This window comes from Lichenostomus cassidix, chromosome 14 (assembly GCF_008360975.1).
Source record: "Lichenostomus cassidix isolate B80296 chromosome 14, HeHo_3.0, whole genome shotgun sequence".
NCBI classification, from domain to species: Eukaryota; Metazoa; Chordata; class Aves; order Passeriformes; family Meliphagidae; genus Lichenostomus; species Lichenostomus cassidix.
This window is the reverse complement of record NC_139495.1, coordinates 12,571,114-12,595,430: the sequence shown is the minus strand read 5'-3', so window position 1 is coordinate 12,595,430 and position 24,317 is coordinate 12,571,114. Positions and strand designations below refer to the sequence as shown.

The 24,317-nt window shown below is 43.4% G+C and overlaps 1 protein-coding gene across 6 annotated transcripts in view; it reads left to right on the top strand.

Annotated features, from left to right (window-relative positions):
- The window catches only part of RBFOX1 (RNA binding fox-1 homolog 1), a 1,091,692-nt gene that overhangs the window by 323,737 nt on the left and 743,638 nt on the right, over window positions 1-24,317 (top strand). For 3 of the 6 annotated variants that reach the window (XM_085074911.1, XM_085074910.1, XM_085074923.1), the window contains exon 1: window positions 14,483-14,626. The exons of 1 other annotated variant lie outside the window; for it this stretch is intronic. In XM_085074911.1, coding sequence (XP_084931037.1) covers window positions 14,624-14,626 — 3 coding nt within the window. In that variant the 5' untranslated portion in view covers window positions 14,483-14,623. Of the gene's footprint in view, window positions 1-14,482; window positions 14,627-24,317 lie in introns of those variants that run through there. 2 more of the 6 variants (XM_085074909.1, XM_085074919.1) reach the window with 1 other exon arrangement.

The window sequence follows — 24,317 nt, the reverse complement described above, 5'->3', positions numbered from 1 at the left end:
TATGGCTCCTGCTGGGCACACTGGGGAACTGCTGTGAGGATCTGTTGCTGTGATAAAGTTGTGCCCTTGCTTCCCTCTAATCCCTCTGTATAGAAACCACTAGATAATACTCAGAAATTGGTACTTAAAAAGGCAAATCTTTCTTTGAGAAGTTCAATTTATCAGGATGAAGCTCCAGGAAATGGTTCTTCCGCTCAACACAAACCAAAGCATCTATAGGGAACATGAATTTTGTTATCTCTCATTTCTAGGAACTGTCAAAGAAAATGTATGTAGGCCTTCAGAGAAAAAACCAAAATAAATTGTTTGTCTCCTTCCCCCAGAGGCTCCCTACCCCTTGGAGAACTTGTCTGTATGTAACCAAGTGCAGTTGCCTTGACAGAAATGGAATTTGGGTGGCCTTGGCCACTGGGATTTCTCTTCCCTGTGAGGGTGGGGAGGCCCTGGCACAGGGTGCCCAGAGAAGCTGTGGCTGCCCCTGGATCCCTGGCAGTGTCCAAGGCCAGGTTGGACAGGGCTTGGAGCAACCTGGGATGGTAGAAGGTGTCTCTGCCCATGGCAGGGCTGGAATGGGATGGGATTTAAGGTCCCTTTTGACCCAAACCATTCCATGATTCCCTCTGTGCTCATTTTCCTGTCAGTTTTCCTCTTCTGTTGTTCCTTTGAGTTATATTTTAGCAACATCCTGATGGGATCATGGCATGAAGGTGGAGGACAAGAAGAATGTAAAGACCTGCTGGCACCATGCTGCAAAGACTCTCTCCATGCCACATATTTCAGCAATCTCGATTCACAGAAACAGAGGGCAAAACTTCCGTTTCAGGACAGGTTTTACACCAAGTGCTGCAAGTCTGGTTTTCCTGAGCTGAGCAGCAGCAGATCACCACAAGGGCTGAGCAGCAGAAGGGGATTTGCCAGTCTGGGCTCTGCTTTCATTTCTGCTAAACAGCTCCTCAAACACTTTTCCTCAAATGTATTCATTACCTTTGGATCAGAAGCACTTGCATCACGGGCAAACATTCTATGATGCTCCATAATTTCAGTTTAATTAGTTCTTCCAACCTTTCCCTTTCTGGCAGGGGAATCAGTGGGGAAAGCAGTGTGTGCTGCTCCTGCCTCAGTCTGCAGTGCAAACCCGGCTGAGGTGACTCTTTTGTCATTGATTATTGGGGAGGATTTCTCCAGCTGGATGCCTTCTGCCTGGTCACCATAAATTAGTTTTGTGTCACTGCCTCTAACAACCACAACACACTGATAGTCTTTAAATGATGGTTTATATGACCTGAGACAAGATCTAGCCTTATTTTTCTGCTCTATTACTTTCAAAGAATAGTCTTTCTATTATTAACAGGCTGTGGTAAAATAATTGTAAATTCCTTTAGAATTTATAGCAGTTTTGTTCATTGCATCTCATGAATGCAAACCTTAGCAGGATTGTAAACTATTAGTGAGCAGATGTGAGTATATGTATTTTAATAATGTGATAATGGGATCATTCTTTTATTACTTTAGAAAGGTTTACAGCTTGAAGGTTTTCCAGAACTGTTCTGGGTTGATTTTTCTGCAGCTGTATAAATAAGATAGGAATTCTCTGACACTATGATGAAGTTTTAAACTGGTTGTGAGGGCACAGTTGTGGCTGTAAAAATTGGGTCTAGCCAGGCAGAATCTTCTCAGGTTGGAATCAGATTTCATGATGCAAAAAAGATGGTGAATAACAATATATTAGGAAAAAATTTCAGTTATATTTGGTCACTTTTCATCTGATTTTCAGGTAATGATCAACACTTGAAACTGTTTAATAGTAGTTTTTAATAGTTCAGTGCTTTGTAAGCTTGTAGTTGCCAGTTTCCAAATGAAAAGTCCATTGCTCTCTAAAACAACTTTCCAAAAAAGTGAACACATACATTCAATTTTACAGATAATTGCACTTTTGATTAAGGACAGCAAATTCCTCTTTTGCATTGCCAAATCTCTGAAGGGGTTTTGTTGTCTCTTAATTTGACCCACTGAAGTTGGTTTTGAATCTATTGCTATGGAAAAGCCACGAAATAATCCCAAACTGGTTCCATTTGGTTCCAACAGCTCCCTCAGCACAGGGCTGAGCCTGTTGGCCAAGCTGGCAGTGCCTTGAATTTATCTTGGTGAGACCCTGGTAGGGAATGCAGAACAATTCTGTATTCCTTGAGTTCATCTTCTTCCCCCAAGGTCTGTGAGGTAAAGCTCCCTCAGCTCCAGGACTGGCACTGAGGCTCAATAATTCACTTTAGATGCTTCATGGGACTTCTGAAACTTGTCTGGAAAAGTTTATGAAAATAGTCTTCTCCTTATAGCAATGGAAATCATGAAGTTCATGAGATTTAAATACTTTCCACAGTAGAAATGAACAATATCCACTAAAGATAACAAAGAAATGCAAAACACATTATTCACATCAAAGTTTCTCATTTATTTACTGGGTAAAGTCAAGTCTTCTCCTGCTGTGATCCTTTAGTTGAAAACCTTGGAATAGTTTAATGGAAAAAGGGAATCTGAAGGGGACTTTGTGAGTGGATTAACCGAGTATGATGTCTGCCACACACTTTTCACACCCCCTTTCATGAACTTTTCATCACCTCATTATCTCCTGGTGCTTTGCAGAAGGTGAAGAATGCTTGATGAAAATACATAAATCAGGACACCACTGCAAAACTTCCTGGACTTCCAGGAGTGCTGAAATGGTGGAGCTTTCACTCTTGGCACTCAAATCATGAGAGGTGGCTTGGTGAAAGAAAGGTAAAATAGAGTAAAATACAAGGAAACAAAGCTACTGTTATCAAAGAGAGAAATGAAGAAACATGTAGATAAAAGAAAGGTTGAGTGCAAGAATTTTATATTTAAGGCATTAAAAGCTGAAAAGACAAGAAAAGGGTAAGGGGGAGGGAATTTTCAGCACTATGAAAGAATTATGCCTCACTGGAGAATTTGCATAGATTCTTAAATCTAATGGGGAAACGCTAATTGTTCTGGAACTCCTTTTACTTTGTTGGTGTGTGGGCAAATGGATTTTTCAACCACAGCTTCAGTGCCCTGAGCACAGCACCAGGACACAGGATTCTCCAGAGCACAGCGAGCTTTGCCCAGGGAGCCACAGCCAGCCCAGCTGGGCTCGGGTCAGGCAGCAGGGACAGGGGACAAGGGCAGTGACACCTGTGGGACAGAGAGAAACACAGGTGAGGCCACAGGGCTGCTGTCCTTTCAGAGCAAAGGACTTCATCTGAGCTGATTTGCACAATTTGCATCAAAAATGACCCCCTGTTCTCATCCACAAACAGTGTCCTAATGGATCCACTGCTGGGTTGGGTTTCTGTGGCTAGCACAGACCTTTCCTGTGAGAAATTTTTCTCTCTTCTTCCTGTGTTTTATAACCAAAGATAAAGTTTGGATGTTGTTGAAATGGTGTCTCGAGACATGGACAGTTCAAGCCTGGCCAATTGGCCTGGGGGGAGGTTTTGAACTGAGCAATCTGGGTGACCTTTGAAAGTCTATATAAGTTGAAATTAATTAATAAAAACAGACATTTTGGCACACTGAAGACTGGACTTCTTCTCTCTGCTAGCGGTTCAACAGTGACAGGTTTCTGTGACTTTACATGACTCTGAGGGGCTCCAGGGCTGGCATCTGTCAGAGGGGGTCATTAGAAGAGATTTTGAGGTCTGAATTGCTCTTTCCCATTCCTTTTACTTAGCTATTTATGCCAAATTAATGCCTAGAAACCGCTTCTCTTAACCATGGATCCTCTGTGTGGCATTTAGTGTGCTTTGGGTGATCCCTTGGGGAAAGAACCACGTCAGGCATGGAGCTCTGGGAGCTCAGGCTTGGTGCTGCCCTTCCCAGCTGTGCCACAGGGCCTGGAAACACCAGCAGGAGCTTTTCTGGCATTATTGCCTGCATGCTGAGGAAGCAGTTCAGAGCTACAGCAAGTGTGCAGCGTTGAACACATGTTCTCCACTATGGTGTGGTGTTTATTGCAAAAATCCAGTGTTCTTAAACTGTCCGTTTGTTATGAGTTTCCATCCTTGTGAGGCACAACAAATGTGTTTAACCAACACCACAGACCAGATGGGAACATCAGGTGTGACCAACCACAGCCCCACAGTGTGAGCATTTATTGGTTCTAATCATTGTTCTACAATTATCTAACTTGTTTTTCACCTCTAGTTCAGCTGAGTCATTCCCAGAATGCTTTTCTAGTTAGCCAGAGTAACAGAAGTGAGCAGGGATTTTACAAGGGCAGCAAGGCCCTCACTTTGCAAGGCCTTTCTGCTCCTCAGCTGAAGTCCTCCAGTTATTCTCTGTGTGAACATGAATTTAAGCATAGCTACTTATACAGCAGTATAAACCAGTCTGTGAATGACAATGCAGGGAAAAATCTCACCAAAATTTGTACTTTCCACATCCCCAATCAATTTCCATGCCTTTTCCATAGTTTCCTGCCCGATGAAATCGATGGTTGTGTTGCTGGGTTTAAAATGAAGCTGACAGCAACTCCAAACTGCTGCTGGAACCAATGGCCCTTGCAAGAGGTCTTTGTCACTGCTGCCACATGGTTCAGGGTGTTACATCTGTGTGTTAACTGAACTAAATATTTACGCCACCCTGTCCCCAGATCCACCAAATCCCAGGAAAAGCAGGTTTCCCATCAGCATTCTTTGAGCCTAGTGTTGAACAAAGAAGGGAGGAGAAATCATGTTACAGGCAGTGTTATCTACCCATCAAGTCTGGGTTTTATTGGATTTTAAATGTTTGGCATAAGAATACATCATAAATGCGTGTTTTATTTGCTTCTGGACTCTTACCTAGGAATCCCCACATAAGGGTCAAAGTCCACCCCTTTCCATGCCTGGGAAATGAGTTTTGAAATGCTTCTCTCTCAAATCTCTCAAGAAAACCTTCTTTTTATAGATAAGTTCTTTTTTTTTTTTTTCTTGCCAGACATACTCGAACAAACCATTATCTTACTCTGCAATTAGTCCCCCTGCAATCAAATAAAGGGCATGGATTAATGGGAGAACCACTAGAAATATTTTAAAGGGATTAATGTTAATGGAGAAACAGATTATCTTCCTATAAAATGAGGTTAATAACAAAAATTAGTGGTGGCCCCTCACAGTTAGTCACAACCTTGCAGAGCCTGCTAGAGATTAATCAAGCGAGTTTTCCTGTAAAACCTGTAGAATTCTGAAGTGGTTTAGGGTCCTACCTCTCATTCTGAAAAGGATCAAGCCCCTTGGAAGCTCTTACTGCTATGCCAGCTTGAAAAAGTAATTTCCTCGAGGAATGACTTGTAACCTGAAGGGTTTTCTGCAGCAGCAGGTGCCCAGCTGAACTCCCACTGAAATTCCTCTTATCCCACTCCTGGTCAGCCTGTGCATCTGCCTTGTTCCCCTGTAAAATTACTACAGGATCATTAACACTTTATCTCATAATTAAGTTCATGTAGTAGGCTTGAAAAGAGAGTGGCTTTTTTTATTGACTCTATTCTATAAAAACCCGTAATTGCTTAATCCCTTACAATATTTAAAGCAATTAACATGTGGCCCTTATTTGCATCGAGGCAATTGGCAAAGGTGCTTTGTAAAGTCATATGAAGCATCAGCTTGATCTGTGTATTGATGTGATATTTTCTGCAGTCATTGTCTGGCTGTAAATACAAGTTAGAAGATCTCTGACATGTATCAAAGCACTGAGGGGTGTGATGTTGTCACTTTTGGTTGATTATTTCCTCCTGATTCTTACCAAAAAATCAGTGCCTTTAGTAAGGCAGGTACAGCTGAAATAGCCAGGGCTGTATGACTTTTCCTGATATTTTATCTTTGTGTGCTGACTCTCTTTGTAGGCACAAGTGTCTTAAGCAGTGTTCTTTGCTGGTTGTTTGTTTTTTTTTAATTAAAACCTTTGGCCCAGTGATGATTCTCAGATTACTTCCACACTTGTCTGCATCTGGACAGCCTGGGGGTTACCAGTGGCTACCTGGAGGCTACATTTTCACTTGCTTTAAAAGCAGCAGTAGAAGAGCAAGTCTGTTTTAATTTATAATTTCTGAACCCATGATTTAGTGTGGAGAATGGGGATAAATGGACGGCACTAGACATGGTTTTCTGTGAAGGTGCAAACTGGTCCATGAGTGTAAATCCTGCTCCATAAGTATAAATCCTACTCCTGTTTTGATGAAGGTCTCAGTGGGACTGGATGGTATGGTAAGCAAATAATAAATGCCTACTTTCAATCACTTTCTCAGAAGAAATCTTCTAACACATTATGCAAGGGCAAAGTATTTAAATTGGCATAAACTCTTGTAAAAATCTGGTTTATTTAAAACTCTAGTTCTGTAGCTGTAGTTACAGAAATAAACTCAGTGACTATCCAAATAGACTTATTTTTCAGTACAGAGTCTAGTGAAGCATTAGTGGCCTTCAGCATCTCTTCATCTCAGCCAAGGAGGTTCACAACCGCGTGGGCTGAAAGTCATCACACCCAAATTGCTGCAGGTCAAGAGGCTCAATATTGTATTTTTCCAATGTTCCCAGGCCAGGCTGGATGGGGCTCTGAGCCACCTGGTCTATAAAAAGTGTCCCTGCTCATGGCAGGAGGTGGAACCAGATGGGTTTAAGGTCCTTCCTACCCAAACTATTCTGGGATCCTCTTGTATGTCTTGCCAGGAGCGCTGCCAGGAGAAAGGTGGGGACCATCCTCATTCCATTAAAAATCCCAATTATCTATCTCACAATACAAAAAAACCCATGGAAAACCCAAAACAAGTGGTGACATGTCCTCCCTGCCCCTCTGTGCTTATTCTTTCAGATAAGTCTGACTCCTAGTCCCATCTAACAACAGAACATCAAAGTCATTCAGTGAAGGAGAAGCTTTTTTCTCATAACTGTTGCACAGCCAAAGGTCCCTGCTGAGAGGGTTTTCCTAATAATTCTCCAGTAAAGAACAGAAAAACCTCAAAACTGGTATTTCTAGAGGAGCATATTACTAGGAAGAATTGATATTTGAGGAGCTGTAGTTTATTAAAAAGGAGCAAGAACTCCTGTGCTTCTGGTTCCATGCAAAGCTCAGGGAAAGGTCAGAAAATTAGCTCCTGTGTGCTGCTCACAGAGCTGGATGGATGGAGGAGACTTTACATTTCACAACTTCTTGTTTCTGACAAGTTCCAGTGAATTATTTATGGGGCCACTTATCCTGTAGAGATGGAGCTGAGGGAACAAACTGAGTTCACAAATGCTACCAGGAAGCCTCCAGGTGATAAGATGAAAATGGATCTTGGTCGCTGCTGATCTCAAGGCTGGGCTCCAATCTGTGGCCTGCAGATGAAAGGTTGTGTGGCTCACATTTTTCATCCCTAACTTGAGAATTTGTGCAGTTTATGAACAATTCATGAAGTTCTATTTATCTTCAGCAATTGCCTTATGAATCAAGGGTTTAACTGGAATAAGATAATCCAGGAAATAGTAAATTTCAATTCATTTTTATGAATCTAATATATATTCCTCATATGAGAGCAGAGATGTGAATACATTAGTGATAAAAATACTAGAAATAAATTACCTATTTCTGCAACCAGAGTTTAATTCCAAAAGTCAGAGATTTGGGCAGATCTGATTTTTGCAGCCCTTGGATTTTCTGGGAGTTTCTACCCTTAAAAGTGAGTGAATACACCTCTGCAGGTTTTTTTTCCTCTCTCTTATTTATAATGGGTCACATTCCAGCTTGATTCTCTATCTAAAGCAATATGGATTCATAAATAAAAGTTTTGGAAAATACTTCCTTATTTTCAGGGAATTTCTATCCCTTTGTTAAACAACAGCTTCCTCATTATTTGTTGTTGATAAAACTGCTTTAAATCCTTTCTCTGCTGCAAACACAGAATCACGTATGATTTTAGGCAAGTGGTTCTCAATTTTGTTAGCAATTGAGATTTCTAACACTCCAGGATTTGCTATCTTCAGTTCTGCAGTAATTCCAAATATTGTTAGGCTGAGGGGCAGATGATAATTCTAAAATCCAGCAGTCAGTGAACTACAAAGACTAGCTAGAAACTTGGTCTAGGAGACTGAGAAGCAAGTAATCTTCACAGAAGGTTCTTCCGAATTCTGTCTTTCAGTATTTCAATGATGACCACAAAAAGGAATTCTAAATTTTGTGTAATGCCAATGCAGGTGTCAGGCAATGAGTTCCTCTTGTATAGTGGGAAAAGTCCGAGGTTGTGGTGCAAATGTTGCACATTCTGAGGGCATCACAGGTTCCAGTGTGATCAGACAGCTCTAGAAAGGGTGAACTGCAAAGGCTGCAAGCCTGGAAAAAGCACTCCAAACCTGTACAAATGATTCTATGTGAAATATTTTATTTACTGTGGCGTGAGCTAAAAAGGTTGCACTTGGAGAAACCAAGAAAATTGTCAGTCCTTCAGCTGCTCTGAATGCTGCTGTGGCAATGTAAGGATTGAAGACATTTCAGAGCACCAAGCAGATGCTGAATATCACTGAAATTGCTGAACTGGACTGTGCAGCTCACCCTGAGCAGATGACTGTGCCCTTTGGTCCCCCAAGTTCCCAAATTTATGACAAGAGCTACAAAGCTCCTCCTGCAGCATCCACAATATTTCCTTTCCTCTAAAAGACACACCTGCTCCTTGGCCCAAGAGCTGCATGGTCCATGCTGGCCAAAGTGGAATTCCTCAGGAATTCTACAGGAATTGCTCTGTGGTCACAGCACAGAGGTCTGGTAGCTCTTTTACAAGGAAACCCAGGATCCCTGTCCTGGTTATACAGGGCAGAAAACCAGTGAGAGCTGAAGAGAAAGGGGAAGGGCTGGTGGCATCCTCACAGGTCAGCTGGCATTGGATTAGAATTTTCCAGAGTCCTGCCCTGCTTATTTCAGTAGTGACTGTCCCAACCATAAAGGAGAAAAAACTGATGTCATTGCTTCCAACAATCCCTTCTAACACTTCCACAGCCCTGCCTAAATATAAATGGAAGTGAAACCAGAAAGGGAAGCACAGAACTGCTAACGTTCAGTCTGTGATGCAATCCAGAGCTGCAGCTTTGCCACCACAAAGGTCACCTACAGCAGCCTGGCCTTTTTACCAGGTAGAAAGCAATGAACCATCAGCCCTATCTGAAGGGCCTTCCAGCCCAAGGTCCTCCCAAAATCACCCGGAGATAAAGCAGATGGAGAAAAATCAGGAGCTGCTGAGGAGTGGGACATGCAGTTGCTGCTTCAGGACGTTTCTTCAAGAGAAATTGTACATATGCTATAAGTCAAAGTCAGGGGAGAAGAAAATTACAGCTCCCTGGAGAAAGGAAAGAGATTAACATTTTATCACAGGCAAATGAGTGGGAAACTCAAATTTATAGATATGTAGATGCAAGCACATGGAAATATTGCTATTAGGGCATTAAAAATAGAATTATTATCTTTCTACTCAAAGATTCTACTAAATTGCTATGAATTTCTAATTAAGTAATGTTAAATCTATGTGACAATGTAGTTCATTTTATCATGTCTGACTGAAACCTGAAACTTAAATGTAGTGATAACTTAAAAGTATGGGCCAAATATCCCAGAATTATTCTTTTGAGTAGAACTACAAGAAAAAAAAACCAACATAGCAACAGCTTTACTCCCTCTTCTGACACAGAGACAAAAGCATTAAACTATTCAGATGCCAGTATTTGCTACAAAAAGCACAAGCAAATGACAAATTCCATCTAACCAAATCCATTAATCTGACCACACACAAATACAGACACCATGCCACAGTCCTTACCCAACTCCATCCAACAGTGCTCCATTAAACAGTGGACACAAACCATAAAACTCTCCAGAAAACAGTGCTCCAGACACTAGAAACTGCCAGGAGCTAAAAAGAACTGAAATCTGAGGTGAAAGCCGAAGTTATCTTAGTTAACAATGCCATCAGCATGGTGCTGATAAAGTGATGGTGGTACATATTTTTTCATGTTTATTGTGGGTTGAAGGTGATTTGTTCATTCCCTTAAGTTTGTGTCCCTTTTGTCACAAATGTCAAGAACCAAGGAGCCATCTTTGCCCAGATCATTAAAGGCTTCACTTCCTGCTAATGTCCAAAGGGTTGACTGCCAATGGACTATTACCAAGCACACTGACTTTGAAGAGGATTCATCACATTTGTGGCACTAAAATTTGCAATGCATGCACAACCACCACAAATACTTTCCTCGAAGCTCACAAATTTGACTGCAAATGGTTTCTGTGTTTTCCCTTTCCATTGGGAATGGCCTGAGCAGCTTCACCTGGAAGGAATAAATCACAGTGGATGTGCTGGAGATGTTCTTTGCTGCAAATACAATATGAATTTTTAAAGCATTAAAGATGTATGTACTATTTATATCTTCCTTACAAATGCACGGAAGTCTTTTTTTTGAAGACATCAAATACATTTTTTACCACTTTTCTCTTGATTTTTTTGCTTTTGATACAGCATCGGCAGCACTCAACCTGCTGTACAGAACAATTATTTTCTCCATTAAATCCTCTTTTACCTCCAGTTTTTGTCCCACATATCACAGATCTGTGTTCTTGAGAACTCTTGGTTAGAACAATTGCACACCAGTTCCCAAATTTGGACATAAACTCTGAAAACATTTAACGATAAAGGAAAAAAGGTTTCTAAATTTAAGAAAACATGAAATGGGCTTTTATTCAGAAAAAAAAAAAATTTTTTTTAAAAATTTAAGAATTAATCCCTGACTGGGAATGTGTTCAAAACATTGTGTTCCAATGGAGGCTTTTGTTACCTGCCCTTTATTTTGTTCCCTTGCCATTGTTAATTTACATTAAATTGGAAAACGTCTTCTTCTGAAACAACTTTTTAAGTGCATGACTACACAATTATATTTAAATTTGTGTATTTTCTTTGTTAAGTTTTTCCTACAGAAATTACTGAGAATTGTGTCTTTACCCATTACAGCTTTGGAATGTTTGTTGGAATCACAAACATTATTTTCTATCGAACACTTTAAATGTTCTGTTTATTACAGAGATGAATCAATAGCAAGATACCTTTCTGGAGGTGCTTCCTGTAAGGGATACACAGGAATACCTTTGGATACATCATGTCTAGGAAATCCTGTACAGAAAACAATATTTGGGTGCTGTTCTCAGCTGCCTTCTCGCTCTGCTCATAATTTCTCTCTCCTTTCTTCTCACCCACAGTCATTTCTTCCACCAAACTTTAACCCCAGCTGGGAGCCTCTCCATCCTACCAATGGCAAAGTTTTGAGTATGAAGGAGCTCTTTTAAGAAAGATCTGACTTGCAGTTCAGGGTTCTTTCATGTGAAGGGAACAAAGGGAAGGCAGATATGAAAAACAAGCCAAAGGAACCTTTCTGACAGGGTTTGTACCAAAGGAGAGGATGGAGGTGTTGAGACTCCAAAAGACAAGCTCTGCTGTAGTCACTTGGCACACAGCTGCTTCTCTGATCAGGACAGATCAAAGTCATGAACACCTGCACCTGATTTGGTTTTAATCCTCTGAGTAGCTCTCAACACTCCAGTGAGTATTCACTAATCAACAGGAATGCTGAGTGCCTAAAGAAAACTTTTCATTAAGTCCAGCTCATGAGAATTTTGTTCCTTCATGAAGGATTTTGGTTTAACTTATTTGTGTGAGCATTGGCTGCTCATTATTTTAGCACGTTAAAATAGTTTTATATTCCTCATTCTGGAGACTGCCAGCTGACTGGAGAAATACTGCCAGCATTGTCCAGACAGGTGAGTGGATAGGGAAAGACTTGAGGTCAGATTTGGAAAGAAATTGAGACACCTAGAAATCTTTGCATGGGTGCTGCCCTGAAAGTCACATATTTGGAGAAGAGAAAGGAATTCTGGGCTGCTTTGCCTGGGAAGGCACTGGATGGCCTTTCCTTTCTTCCTCTGGTTCATAACCCTTTATGGTTATCTTTGTGTGTATGGACAAGAGAATCTGACTCTGAGTCACTCCATGGCCACCTCTGTGTGAGCAGGATTTAGCCTAAAGATCCTCATGGCAAAGATTTCACCAGGAAGAAAATTTGCCTCATACTACATCAGCATATATCATCAAAGGGTGGAAATTTTTTATATGGGAGTTTCTTTTTCAGTGGTTTTTTTTTAATTGGTTCAGTCTTTAAAATCTGCTGATGAAGTAGGAGGTATTGGGCCATATGGCAAACTTCTCGATGCAGTCAGCCATATTTAATCAGAATGTTGAAACTTACTTTTTTATAAGAGGGCCTAAATATACAGATTAAGGAAGAGCTGATGAAATGTTGCCAGCCTTGTGTTTCATTTCTACTCGCTAAGCTTTTACCACTATCACTTTCTCACAGACAGATTAGGAAATATGGCTTTACATATCTTGTACTGCAGAGTAATCAGTTACCAACTGCAAAATAATTTTTTAGTGATTTAAAGAACTTCAGTGTAATGTTTTGATCTCCAGTTTCCATTTGTTGGACATAAGCCTCCCATTGCCTTCTTTGTGTTGACTTTGGAGTGCTTTGGAAGGCTGAAAGGAGAAATTAAGGAAACCCCCAGGATGGATTTAAAGATCCATCCAGGCATCTTTATGTGAACTTTATAGCGATCAGCCTACAGAGGGGGACATCCCTTTTGAGAGAATCTGTTGGGATAACTTGATAATTTAAGTTGGGATCCTGAAAATGAATCTTTGAGTAATTTTGTACCTCTCAGTAATCTGACAGATTTTTAACAAGGTGGAGTAAAATTTTCCAGCCATTAATTCAACAGTGCTTCGTGTTTGATGAGGAATGATAAATCCTGAAATTACTGTTTGAAATGATCCATCTCCATAAACTGGTGTGCCTCGCTAAAGGAACATTGCTGAGCAGTTCCACCGAGTTACGTATTTAGGGGATCCAGGATCACACCTTGGGCCTTAAAATAGCAACAGAAATAGGCCAAGCCCCAAATCCGTCCGGAGAGGCAGAAGGATTCAGATATGTGCTTTTGAGGTACTTCTGTACATGATGGATGTGGGAACTGCAGTTCAACTTACAAATACTTGGCTGTATTTATTTTCTGCACAGATGAAAGAGTTTATAGGGAGGTTATTCATATAATTTTTTTTTTTAAGGAATCACACGCTTATGATTTAAAGCTTGCCTCCTCGTTATCATCTGATTGTTAACTGGTTTGCATTTCCATCGCCATGCTCAAAACAACTCCCTGCTCCTAACCCACAGGAGGTAGCACATCTGTCTGATCCTCACACTCCCCGTCGGTGATTGATAGCAGTTTATATGTTGGAGTAAGTCTCAGTGGCATTAATTTATTGCACCTGAAGGTTGAGCAGCACAAAAACGTTTGATCACTGCAGACTTAATACCTAATGTATTGAGAAGGACAAGGCAGTATTCTGATAGGTCTTGATGTTAATTTTTTTCTCCCAAACTTTCTTGCCAATAGCTGCTGTCAGCCCGATTTAACAGTAATTCATGCGTTCGGGGTGGCTGCGATGCTCTTCTCATTAGGTGAGCATTAGAATTCTAAGATTTGGTTTCCTTTGGGCAAGAGTAAGGGGAAGGAAGCAGGCAGAGATGGCTGGGGATCGCCAAGGGCATCGTTTTAATCAGCAATTTCCCCAGTGCCGCTCGCTGTGTGCCTTTGCCTCCCGCTCCAGCGCTGCCCGCTCGGGCCGGGGGAGCGCGCAGCTCTCCGGGACGAGCCCCGGCATGCAAAGTTGCGACCGCGCCGCCCGTGCCCCGCGAAGGTTCCGCCTCGGCGGAGTGCCCGGCCCCGAGCATCCCGCGGTAGCATCCCGCGGTGCCATGCCATGGTAGCATCCCCGGAGCCATCCCCGGTGCCATGCCATGGTGGCATCCCCGGTGCGGAGCAGGTGCGGGGGGGCCTCTCTCGGGCCCCGCGGGTTCCCGGGCGCCGCCGCGCGGCCGGCAGCACCGGGCGGGGCCGCGCCTCGCTCCCTCCCTCCCTCCCTGTCTCCAGAGCCGGGGAGCCCCGCTCCCCCCGGGGCCCCGCGCCGCCGCCGTCCCGCCGCACCCGCACCCGCATCCCGCCCCCGCCGCCTCCCCCGTGGCCGGGGCTCCCCCGCCGCTCTCCCCCCTCCCCGCCCCAGCCCGCCCCGCCGGGCTTGAAGGTCACCTCCGCCCGCCGCCGCCGAGCCACTTTCCGCGCCGGCTGGCGAGCGGCAGCGCCTCCGGCCCGGGGAGCTCGGTGTCCGGTCGGTGCGGGGCGGAGCGGAGCGGAGCGGAGCGGAGAGCAGCGGGCAGCCGCCTCTGCCCCCCTGCCCTGCCGTGCCCTGCCCTGCCCGCACCGCCGCGGCCGGGCCGCCCCGGGGGTCGCCGCTGCCCGCCGAGGTCGCGGGCGGGCCGGGCAGGGACCCGCTGCCGGAGCGAGCCCGGGGGGAGCCGGGCGGCGGCGGGGGGCGCGGCATGCGGCGGTGAGCGAGGGCGGCGGCGCTGCCCGCGGCAAGGGGCTGGGGCTGCGGCGGGAGCCGCGTCCCGCTGCCGCTCGCCTGGCGGGGTGCCCGCCCCGCTCGGGAGAAGCGCCGCGACCCTTCGCCTCCGCTCGCCTCTTTATGGTGAGTTTCGGCCGCGGCCGCGCGGGGGGAGCGGAGCCGCTGGGCGCGGGGCAGCGCGGGAAGCCCGGCAGGTGCGCGGGGCAGTGCGGGAAGCCCGGGGGCTGCGGCCGCCCCGCTCCGCTCCGCGCCGCGGCCGGAAAGTTCCCGGGGCGGCCCGGGCGGAGGGACGGGAGGGATGCGCGCCCGCGGCCGGGGGTCTCTCGGGGAGCCGCGGGGCTCGGGTGGAGCGGAGGGATGCTCGGGGGCACCGCGCCGGCTCCGCTTGCGCCCGAGAAGCGCCGTGTGAGGGCTGCGCGGAGCACGGCGGCACGGGAGGTGGCTCCCGAACACAGGCAACGGCGAGGAACATGGGCGCTCGGGGCTCTGGCGAGTTGCTCGGTAAAAGAGTGCCGATGTTTAACTGCTGGGAAACTACCTGCCTGTAAGTCCTCGGTATTTGCTGATTTTATTGGCGATTCATCAGATCGTTTTCTCCCGCATGCCTCTGTCAGGAGAAAAAGAATCAGCGTTGCCTTACTAGCTGCTCGGTGCAGGTGTGGGGACACCGGGTCGGTGGGAGATGTCCGGGCAGCTCCTGTAGGACGCCGCTCCTCAGCAGGGGCAGCGTTTTGCGCTGGGAGCTGGCTTTGCTATGTGACGGTGGCACACAAAATTGGTGATGTGGCTGTTGGACATCGAGCTGCCAACTTCGCGTGGTTCACGCAGATGGTGAAACGAATGTGGTCTGAAGTTTGACTGGAGTGATTCACATCAGCGAAGTGTGAAAGATCTTGTCCAAATCTGCAGCTTTTGTTTATCTGCTCTCTGAATTGCAAATGTGGCAGAGTATGTAATATTCTGAAGTCAGTTGAGTGTTGACTGGGTTTTTTCACTTTCAGTAAAATTCAGCTTATTTAAGGCGAGCTGGATCATAAAACACGGCAGACGCTGGGGATGGTGTCCCAAGAATGTCAAGTACCTTGTTTCACTTCTCTAGGCTCGATGATACTTAAGAGAGGGAAGATACTGTGTGTTCCATTTGTCATTTGGAAGTGTGAAAACAGTTGTATGCATGGGCTGTAAAAGTAGAAGCAAGGTTCTGTTACTCTGTGCTAGAGATTGATGATTGTGGATGTTCTGCAGTCTAAACCAGAGCTAGCCCTCATAATCAAATAATTAAGTTTTAGAAACCGAACAGTCATAGCTGCTTGAGAAAGATGTATATCGGGAAAAGTAGTGGGGCTAGGGGAATTTTCAATATGTTTTTCAATAGATGGTTTAGTTTTCAGGAAAGCGGTTGGTATCACGTGCTCCAGCTATCAGGATTATAGTAATGATTTAGAACAGGCATTTAAAATTTTTTTAAATTTACTTTTACTAGAATATTTTGCACTACTGGGTTTTGGCGAAGCTATTTTTATGTAGGAATTCTGATTATGGTTGAGATCTACTTGCTGTCTTATGCAGACTTTGAAGGCTTGGCTTCCCAAGTCTCATTTACAGTTTATTCTTCTGGTAAATACGTTAGACAAAGGATCCGACATTTCCTGAAATGAAATCTGTATTTCTAATGTCAAGACTATATTTCTTTTTTTCTATTAGTACTTAGCCGAGTGTCAGTAATAGAGCTGACAAACGTAATGAATAAAATCCACAGTATGTTGATGATTTTTATAGTTCTTGTAATTGAAGTACTCGGTGTCCTTGACGTTATGAGGATGCTGCTGTGGCTTTCAGGAAAGGCTACCCTTTAATGACAGAAATACTGTCAGGAGTCAAGTGTCGAGGGAGAGAGCGGGGCTGTTAATTCTGGTGCATAATGGGCACACGTGTGGCATTGCAAGGTGCAGCTGCCAGCACTGAGCATCGTGACGGTGCTGCTCACACTCCAGCACAGTGCCTGCTGCCTGCGCTGCTGCTGCTGCTGCTGCTGCACAGGAGGGGCAATGCCATGGCCTGAGTGCAGGTGGGGTTTGAAGTGTCTCCCTGCTGCCTCACAAAGCTCCCTTGAAGTTAAACACGAGCAGCAAGGCCAGGAGGGACTCAGCCCCTCCTGTAGTCAGTCTCTGTTCCTGCCCGAGGCAGGAGCAGCTCGTACCTGTGTCATCTCTGATGCCATACTCGCTGTACTTTTTGTGTTCCCATTCTCTTCTTACTGCTTTTGCTGTCTTTTCCATGTTTTATTTTTCTTCTTGGTAATGCTCTTACTTATTATTTTCTAAGAAATCTTACCTCATTCCCTGCAAATTCTCTCTCCCTCTGGTATGCCCAGGCAGTCTCTCTTCCAGTATTTTTTTCATTGCTTTGTGGGAGAACTACTGCTTCTCTGCCAGCCCTATATATATGCTGGATTTATCAGGTTTCTGCCTAGTTTTTAGGAGGAATTCAATGGAAATTGTAGCCTTGCTGTCTCTCTGTGCAGACAGGTAAGCTTTGTTCAGCACCAAGGAGCTGTTCACTATCTGCTTGCACTGGGGGAGGTTGAGCTGCTTGGAGATAGACAGGAGACCAATGGCTGAGTTAAAAAATTCACCAGCACTAATTTATCACACTGCAGTTTGAAATGGCATGATCTGATTTTTAAATCTAACTATGAGCATGATATACCATAAAGGTAGAACTTCTCAGTGCTGGCCACAAGAGAAAATGTTATTTATGGTTATGGAAGGTATGGCTATGTTAAGCATGTAGGTGCCTGAAAGGTGTACTCATCTGAAAAAGATGAAATTAAGACTAATTCCTCATACTACAGCCTGGGAGAATACATGGTAGCTGAGAAATGGGTTTGTTTTGTGCATCTGTCAGAACTCCCTCTGCTGAATTCTTGGCTCTTGACTCCTTTCCCATTTCAGGTGGGAGCTGGGGATCCTCTTGGCTCATGCAGCTTTGTAAAAGTAAAGTCTGAACAAAACTGAAGAGTTTGGAAAAAAGAGAACAGACAGGGCTTGAAAGAGTGGCAAACAGAACATTTATGAGGGGTCCTGGCTGTTCCTGGTCTTGGTATGGTGAAACCACAAACATCTTCTGTGGCAGAACTTCTGGCAATTTGGTTGTCCAAAATTTGAGCTGTAAATTTCCTGAGAGCAGAAAACTCCTGTGTCAGGGGATCTTTTCCCAAGTCATTGATGAGAAGCCTTTTTTTACTTTTTCTTGCTCTTTGTTTTTAATTCTGTGCTTAGTTGCACTTTCTTATGAGCAATTTCATTCTTTTAATGAAATAATCAAATTATTCAGTGCCCATGATTATTTTTTAGTGCTAGTCCTCATTCTGGGCAGTATAATGCCATCTCTGGCACTTTGTTGTCCATTCTTACATATGTTATCACTAGATAGTGTTTTTGTTGCCTACTCTGAATGTCTGCTTTTATGATTAAAAACTTCTTATGAAGCTCTCAGTATTTATAACACTTCCCCTTAATAACTATTATTTTGCTAAAATTCATCATGCCAGGAATTACAACTTATTGCAAATTAGATAATTTTATTTGCGTCCTTCAAGTCGATTCAATAAAAAAGAAATGTCAGCTGGAACGACCTGGAAGACTCCTTCTGGGATGCTGAAGTTGTATGGAACTCAGCAGTGCTGGAGTTTGTGTAGTTCTGTGGAGCAGGAAGGGTGGTTGTGTTGGACTCGGGATGGGCTACATCTGGCCAGCCAGCAACATCAAATGCCAAAAATAGGCTTGTCATACTTTGAATTACTATTTTCTGCCAAGTAGGTGTAGTTTAATACAGTCTCTGGTCTTCTGCTCCAGATTTTATGCTTCGTAGATATCCTGTCCAGAAGGAAGAATATTTATATGTGAAGTTTTTAGGGAATATTCCAAAATTCAAGGCATTGTGTGAGGTCTTAATTTGGCTTATTTCAAGGAGAAAAAACCTGTTAAGTATTTTGTAAGGGTGTATCTTTCTGAAACTGGTTAAGTGTCTCTAACACAAGACTGAAGCTCTGTGGCAGTTTTGCCAAAGCCTGTTAAAAAAACCTGAACATTTTTCAACTTTGAATGTGGTTTTAAATCCCATGTTTCCAAACAGCAAGATGTTCTGTGTTAATACCTGGAAGGAACATGATAAATATGAGTTCTACACTGACAGGTGCCTTAGGACCTTTGCCCTTCAGTGCCCTAAAATTACGATAACTCCATAGAGTGGGCAAACACTGTGCCACAAAATGCCTGCAGCCAGCCAGGGAGGCTGTGTGAAAGTGACTGAGCAAACTGCTATCCATTAAAATAATTGCCTGTGCTTCAGCTGGGAAGGTGTGAGGGAGAGTGGTTAGAGCAGGGCGAGCTGAAAGCCTGGGCTGTGCCAAAGGGCAAACATGCAAAACTAAATCACTTGGAGATAAACATCTCGGGGCTCCCAGGTGCTGCTGCCTGGGACCTGCACTCAAAACCCACAAATACACAGATCTGCTCTTTGCAGCCCACTTGGCTTCAGCCCTCTGGTGCACAACCCCTGGCCAGGGAGGTTTAGGATACAGAAAGAAGAGGTTACAGTGCCAAAAAAGGGAATTTAAAAAATACAGCCTGGAATGCACTCCAAGCAATTGCTGTCTTTAGGCTTCTGAGTGTTAAAGCAGTGGTGGTGAGAGCTAGAGTTACACAGATTCACACCCACAGAATATTCTGGGTTGCAAGGGACCCACGAGGATGAAGTCCAACTCTGAAGGGAATGGCCCAAATGGGGAGTTAGAGGTTCTCAGCTTTCTGTGTGTTTTGTAGTTCTTTGATCTGAGGCTGTCGCAGTGGTAGTTGTGATTCAAACTTTACTTTTGGCCATTTATTAATCACTTTTCCACTGTTTTTTTTTTTTTTTTTTTTTCCCCTTGAACCAAATAGAGTATGAATATGTGCTGACAAATTTTCTTGATGAGAACACCCATAATATCTTGCTCTCCTGGTTGCTAGTTCCATAAGTTCTCTAAGGGTTTTATTGTCTCTGAGTTCAGTCTCTGTATGAGTTATGAGCAAACATTGTAGGAGCAGAACAGTAAGAAGATGTCCTGAAAATACCTTTTTTTTTTCCCTGAGAAATTTGGGAAACTCAAACTTGATGTAGAAACTTCCAGCTCTAAATGCATTTTGTTTTGAAGGCGTGAGTGTGTGAAAATGTGGGTAGGAAATTTAGGAGGAGGTTTAAATGAGGAAGTGCTACTATTTCAACTCCAAGTACTCTAAGAGTTAGAGCAGTTGTAGAGAAGGTGGAAGACCTCCTGTGTGCAGGTGGAAGGATGGGTGGTTGTGTTGGACAGTTGTGCTTTTTTCAAAGATAAAGGAAAAAAAAAGCTTTTGCTGTGTGAAAATCAACCCTATCTTGACATGAGGTGAAACACTAAATCCATAGGTGCTGCTCTGGTGGGAAAGCCCAGTGCAGGTGCAGTTGGTTTCCTTGAGCTTGGCTCATCCTGTAGTCTGTCCTTGGGGTGTTTTAAGGCTTTTTTATCTTTCCTGTTGCTTACACGTGAGAAACACATGTGGAAAACAGTTACATATCCATTGCTGTTGACTTACAAACACTGGCAGTCTGTTGTGCACCTCAAACAGATCCAGAGGCCTGGATTTCAAAATAAAACGTTGTGTAATTGTCTTGTTGGCTTGAAAAAACAAATCTTTTCTATGTCTGTTCAATGATTAATGGCAGTCATCTCTCACAAAAGTGGTTTGGCTGATGAATCAGCATTACTTTTCCTCTGGATGGCCAGTTCTTGAGTTTCTGCTTTTATCTGTTACATTTATTTTGTTAAATAGGTCTTAGGTGTCTAATGTGTTGCAGAGGATTCATTATTTAGGGTTTGTGGAGAGAGAAATTAGACAATGTTGAATGGTGCTGATCCGAGAAAAAGGCTTAGGAGTTTCTGTCAGAGCCAATATTGATATCTTTGTCTGTCCTGTTCCCTCACTGTTTTCAAAGTTAAAATTTTTTCTTAAATTAAAGGTTATGGAACAATATGGAGATATTTTGTTGAGCAAATGATTTGGATAGTAAATAAAGAACCTGTACACAGCCCCTGTATGAAATTGCAGAATACAGTAGCAAACACTGCTTTCAGAATAATCTTTTTGTTTCCAAGCTGATGTAATTCTTTTTGCCTTGGGACGCAGCATAGCCTGTGTGGTTCTTGACCACGGAGCTGAAAGTCTTCCTGCTTCTGTGGGAAAAGATATTGAAGCATCAGTTTCAAGTTGTGCTGCTGGGTGGTTCTCTCTGATCAGCGTCTCAGGAAATAATACAAAATACTCTCTCCTGTTACAATGAAACTCTACAGTGAAGCTCCAGGATTAAAAAAAAAAAAATAAACAGTGTCACTCCACTACAGGCAGTCCACTGTGTATGTAAGTAGTTACTTAAATGTCCTTTCCTCCACCATGGAAGATAAGCTGCCTAAAATGTCATCTACCACATGGTGATACCCATTTTGAGCCTGCGACAATATAAATGCTAAGGAAGTCCCAGAGTGCAGTTTGAATTGAGCCACACAGAGTGACCCAGCAGGAAGATGAATGGATCTGGATATCCTCCTGGTCTTTCTGTGATATTAGACCCTTTTCCCACTCCTTAATTTAGGACATTCTGCAAATGGCTCCTTCTCCCCTCTGTTGCCATCGTGATGCTGTGTTTGTCTGCAGCTGCCTCCACGGGGAGCCACTGGGTTTGCCCTGGTCATTACCAGAGCTGGGCTCTTGCCAAGTACCCAAATTGCCCATACTGCATCTTACACACACCTGCTTCCCTGTGAATGTCCTCAGCTTAAAACCAGATTATTTCATTCTGTTTTCCAGTCCCTGATATTACCCATGAGTTTTTGATGTATGTTTTGTCTCATTTCTGTTTTATGACATTGCTTTCACTTTGTTTCAGTGCTGAATCTCTGGCTGTAGCTGATTATTTAGTATCCCGTGGCACTCTGGGAACAATCAGCCCTAAAGCCCAATTTTCAGGTGGGGCAGGGTAGGACTCACCTGTCCCCAGGTGCACAAACAGATCCTGCTCTGCAGAAGCCTTCTGCTAAAATCCTGTTCTTTGACGCTGATGCTGTCTTTTGCGCCTCCCACTGTAAAAAGCCTCCAAATCAGTCAGTTTTGGTGCTGATATGATCTTTCATCCTCACTCTGGGACCTGTCAGGGGCAATGAACCACCTGATTAATCAGTTCTTCTTGGGGCACACTGGTTCACACGATGCACTCAAGGAGTTTGGCCCCTTCAAGCACTGTGGGCAGAGTTTTGTTTTCAGCAATTGCCATTTCTCTGCAGGAGGTTTTGTAATCAACTTCTGCTGCTAACACTTCTTAGATGTTTGCCTTTTAATGTGGTTTAGCTGGAGGTTTTCCCTTTCCCATTGTTACAGTGCTTGTGGTTGTGTTCCTGCTTTTGAATTGACTCAAACTGCTGCTTCACTGCCTTCTTTAAAATGTGTGTGTTTGTCAGAACCTGAGTGGATTTTAAAAAGGACTCGAGCGTTGCTTGAAATCTCATTATGTACAAACTCGGCTATGTGGGAACCTAAATAGTTTAATATATTCTAAATATGAAGGTGCTTTTCTGCTACAGTGAATCCAGAGTGTATCACAAAGAAGCTTTGGTGCTGTGATATAAAGGGTTCTGCAGGGCTGGGGGGTCTGGGAGGCAGCTGGAAAGGACAATGAGGTCATGAGGCCATCTCTGAGTACCAGGTGAAAACCCTGGCTGGAATGAAGAGAAGGAACTTAAAACCATTTTAAAACTCAAGCAATTAAAGTGATCAAATTTAGGAAGATAAAATAACACAGTAAGTAATAAAAAAATATATATACATACATGTATACACACACACATACACATACACATACATAAATATTTATGTAAAAATGAAGTATCTCCAAAGTGAATGGCTACCAGCACCTCTGTTCCAATCAGCTCTTTTACCTGGGCTTGAATTTCAAATTTGTTTTCCACTGGTGACCACAGAGCTGTGGTGGCCCTGGCAGTGTCTGTGTCATGATTGACATGTCTGATTGACATGTGCCTGACAGCTTGGGAGGGGCTGGTGTGGGATTTTTAATAATTGTTGTGTTGGGGGGGGTTTTGTGTTGTTGAATAATAATAATAACAATAATAATAATAATAATGCATGAATAACTCTTACAATCAGTCTTCCTTCATAAACATATTTTAAACCATGCAGTTTTTAATAAACATATCTAATAGCCAATATTAGATATTCTCTGTGTTACAGCTTTGCAAAATAAAGGAAAACTAGGAAGTTTTCTTTGCTAAACATAATGAAGACTTATCTTCTCTTTCCATATTTGCACTGTTGCAAAGCAGCAGACTAAAATGTGAATCCAAATTTGTAATTCAAGTATTTCTGGTGGATAGTAAATGTTACAATTAAAAAAATTATTTCTCCATTGAAGCCATTGAATATTTTGCTGCTGACTGTACAAGAAGCAAGAAGATTGGACACTAATTTCTAATGTCAAAAAAATATTTGTTTATTGAAGTTTTCTCAGGGTGAGGCTGCCTTTCAGGTTGCTCAAGAGTTATTAAGGTACAAATTAGATTGAACAATGTTTTCTCAAGTCCTTGGAATAGTTCTCACATGAACTTCCAAGGTAAATGCTCACAAGGAAGAAATAAATGCGAGGGAAGGAGAAACAGAGAGCAGGTGAGAAAGGTGATAAACTCTTCCTACCTGCAGATTTCAGGCTTTTGGTTGCCAAAATCAGACCTCAGCACCTGTAGGCATCTGTGCTCTGCTCTGCTCAGTTCCCCCTTTGCCAGTAAAGGAACGCTCTAGTAGTTGCATAAGTGGATGTGTCTCTATTAGCTGAGGTAAATTTTAGGTGCTAAATTGGCTGCTTCATTGCTGTCGCTGGGTTTAAATCAAAGCTGGCACATCAGCTGGGCTCAGGATGGTTTGAAAAAGCACATTTCCAGCCAGGGTTTGCACATGGCCTGAACAAGTGAGTCTGAGTTGTGTTGTATTAACACCTCATGCATTTGCTGCTTCCTTGGCATAGAAAATGCCTCCTGGTTTGATCTCACGTTTCCTCTTCTGTGAAGGTATCCAAAGTGAGCCCCAAAAAGCTCTACAGACCTTCTTCACATAAATAATTAGGAAATTATATTGATCATAACAGGGAAGAGGAACACTTTTGATGCCCTTTAACTTTGTACCACTTGTGCTTCTCCTCTGACCTCCCCCAGGAGTTTTTCCAGCTGATGGTGGAGCTGCACCTTTAGGGTCATTTGGAGGCCTCTGAATTGATAACAGGAAAGCTGGTCTTTTTATTATTGTTATTTTCATTTTTTTTAACACCCCAATGCTGGTATTTGTTCAATGGCTCTGGGCTGACTGGGCAAACAGTGATCCTGTGGTCACAACCAGCTTTGAGCATCCCCAAAGGATGTGCTTCTCCTCTCACTCTGCTGGGAGCCTGTGGCTTTTAGGAATCTGGAATCACCTTTTAAAGAGCAGGAGACTTTTAGGGTAATAATGTATTTCCCTCTTCTTTTTTTTTTTTTTTTCCCAAGAATTTTCTCTGCTGATGTTTAATATATAAGAAGTTTAAATAATTGAATAAACTGTCTGAAATGAGTAAATTGAAAGGGAATTCCAGATGAACGTTAGGCACAGTGCTGTTGGGGTTTGGCTCTGCAGTGTGGGTGGCCCTGCCTGGCACAATCTGCAGGAGTCAAACAGGGGAGTTCTCTCAGTAAAATACACAA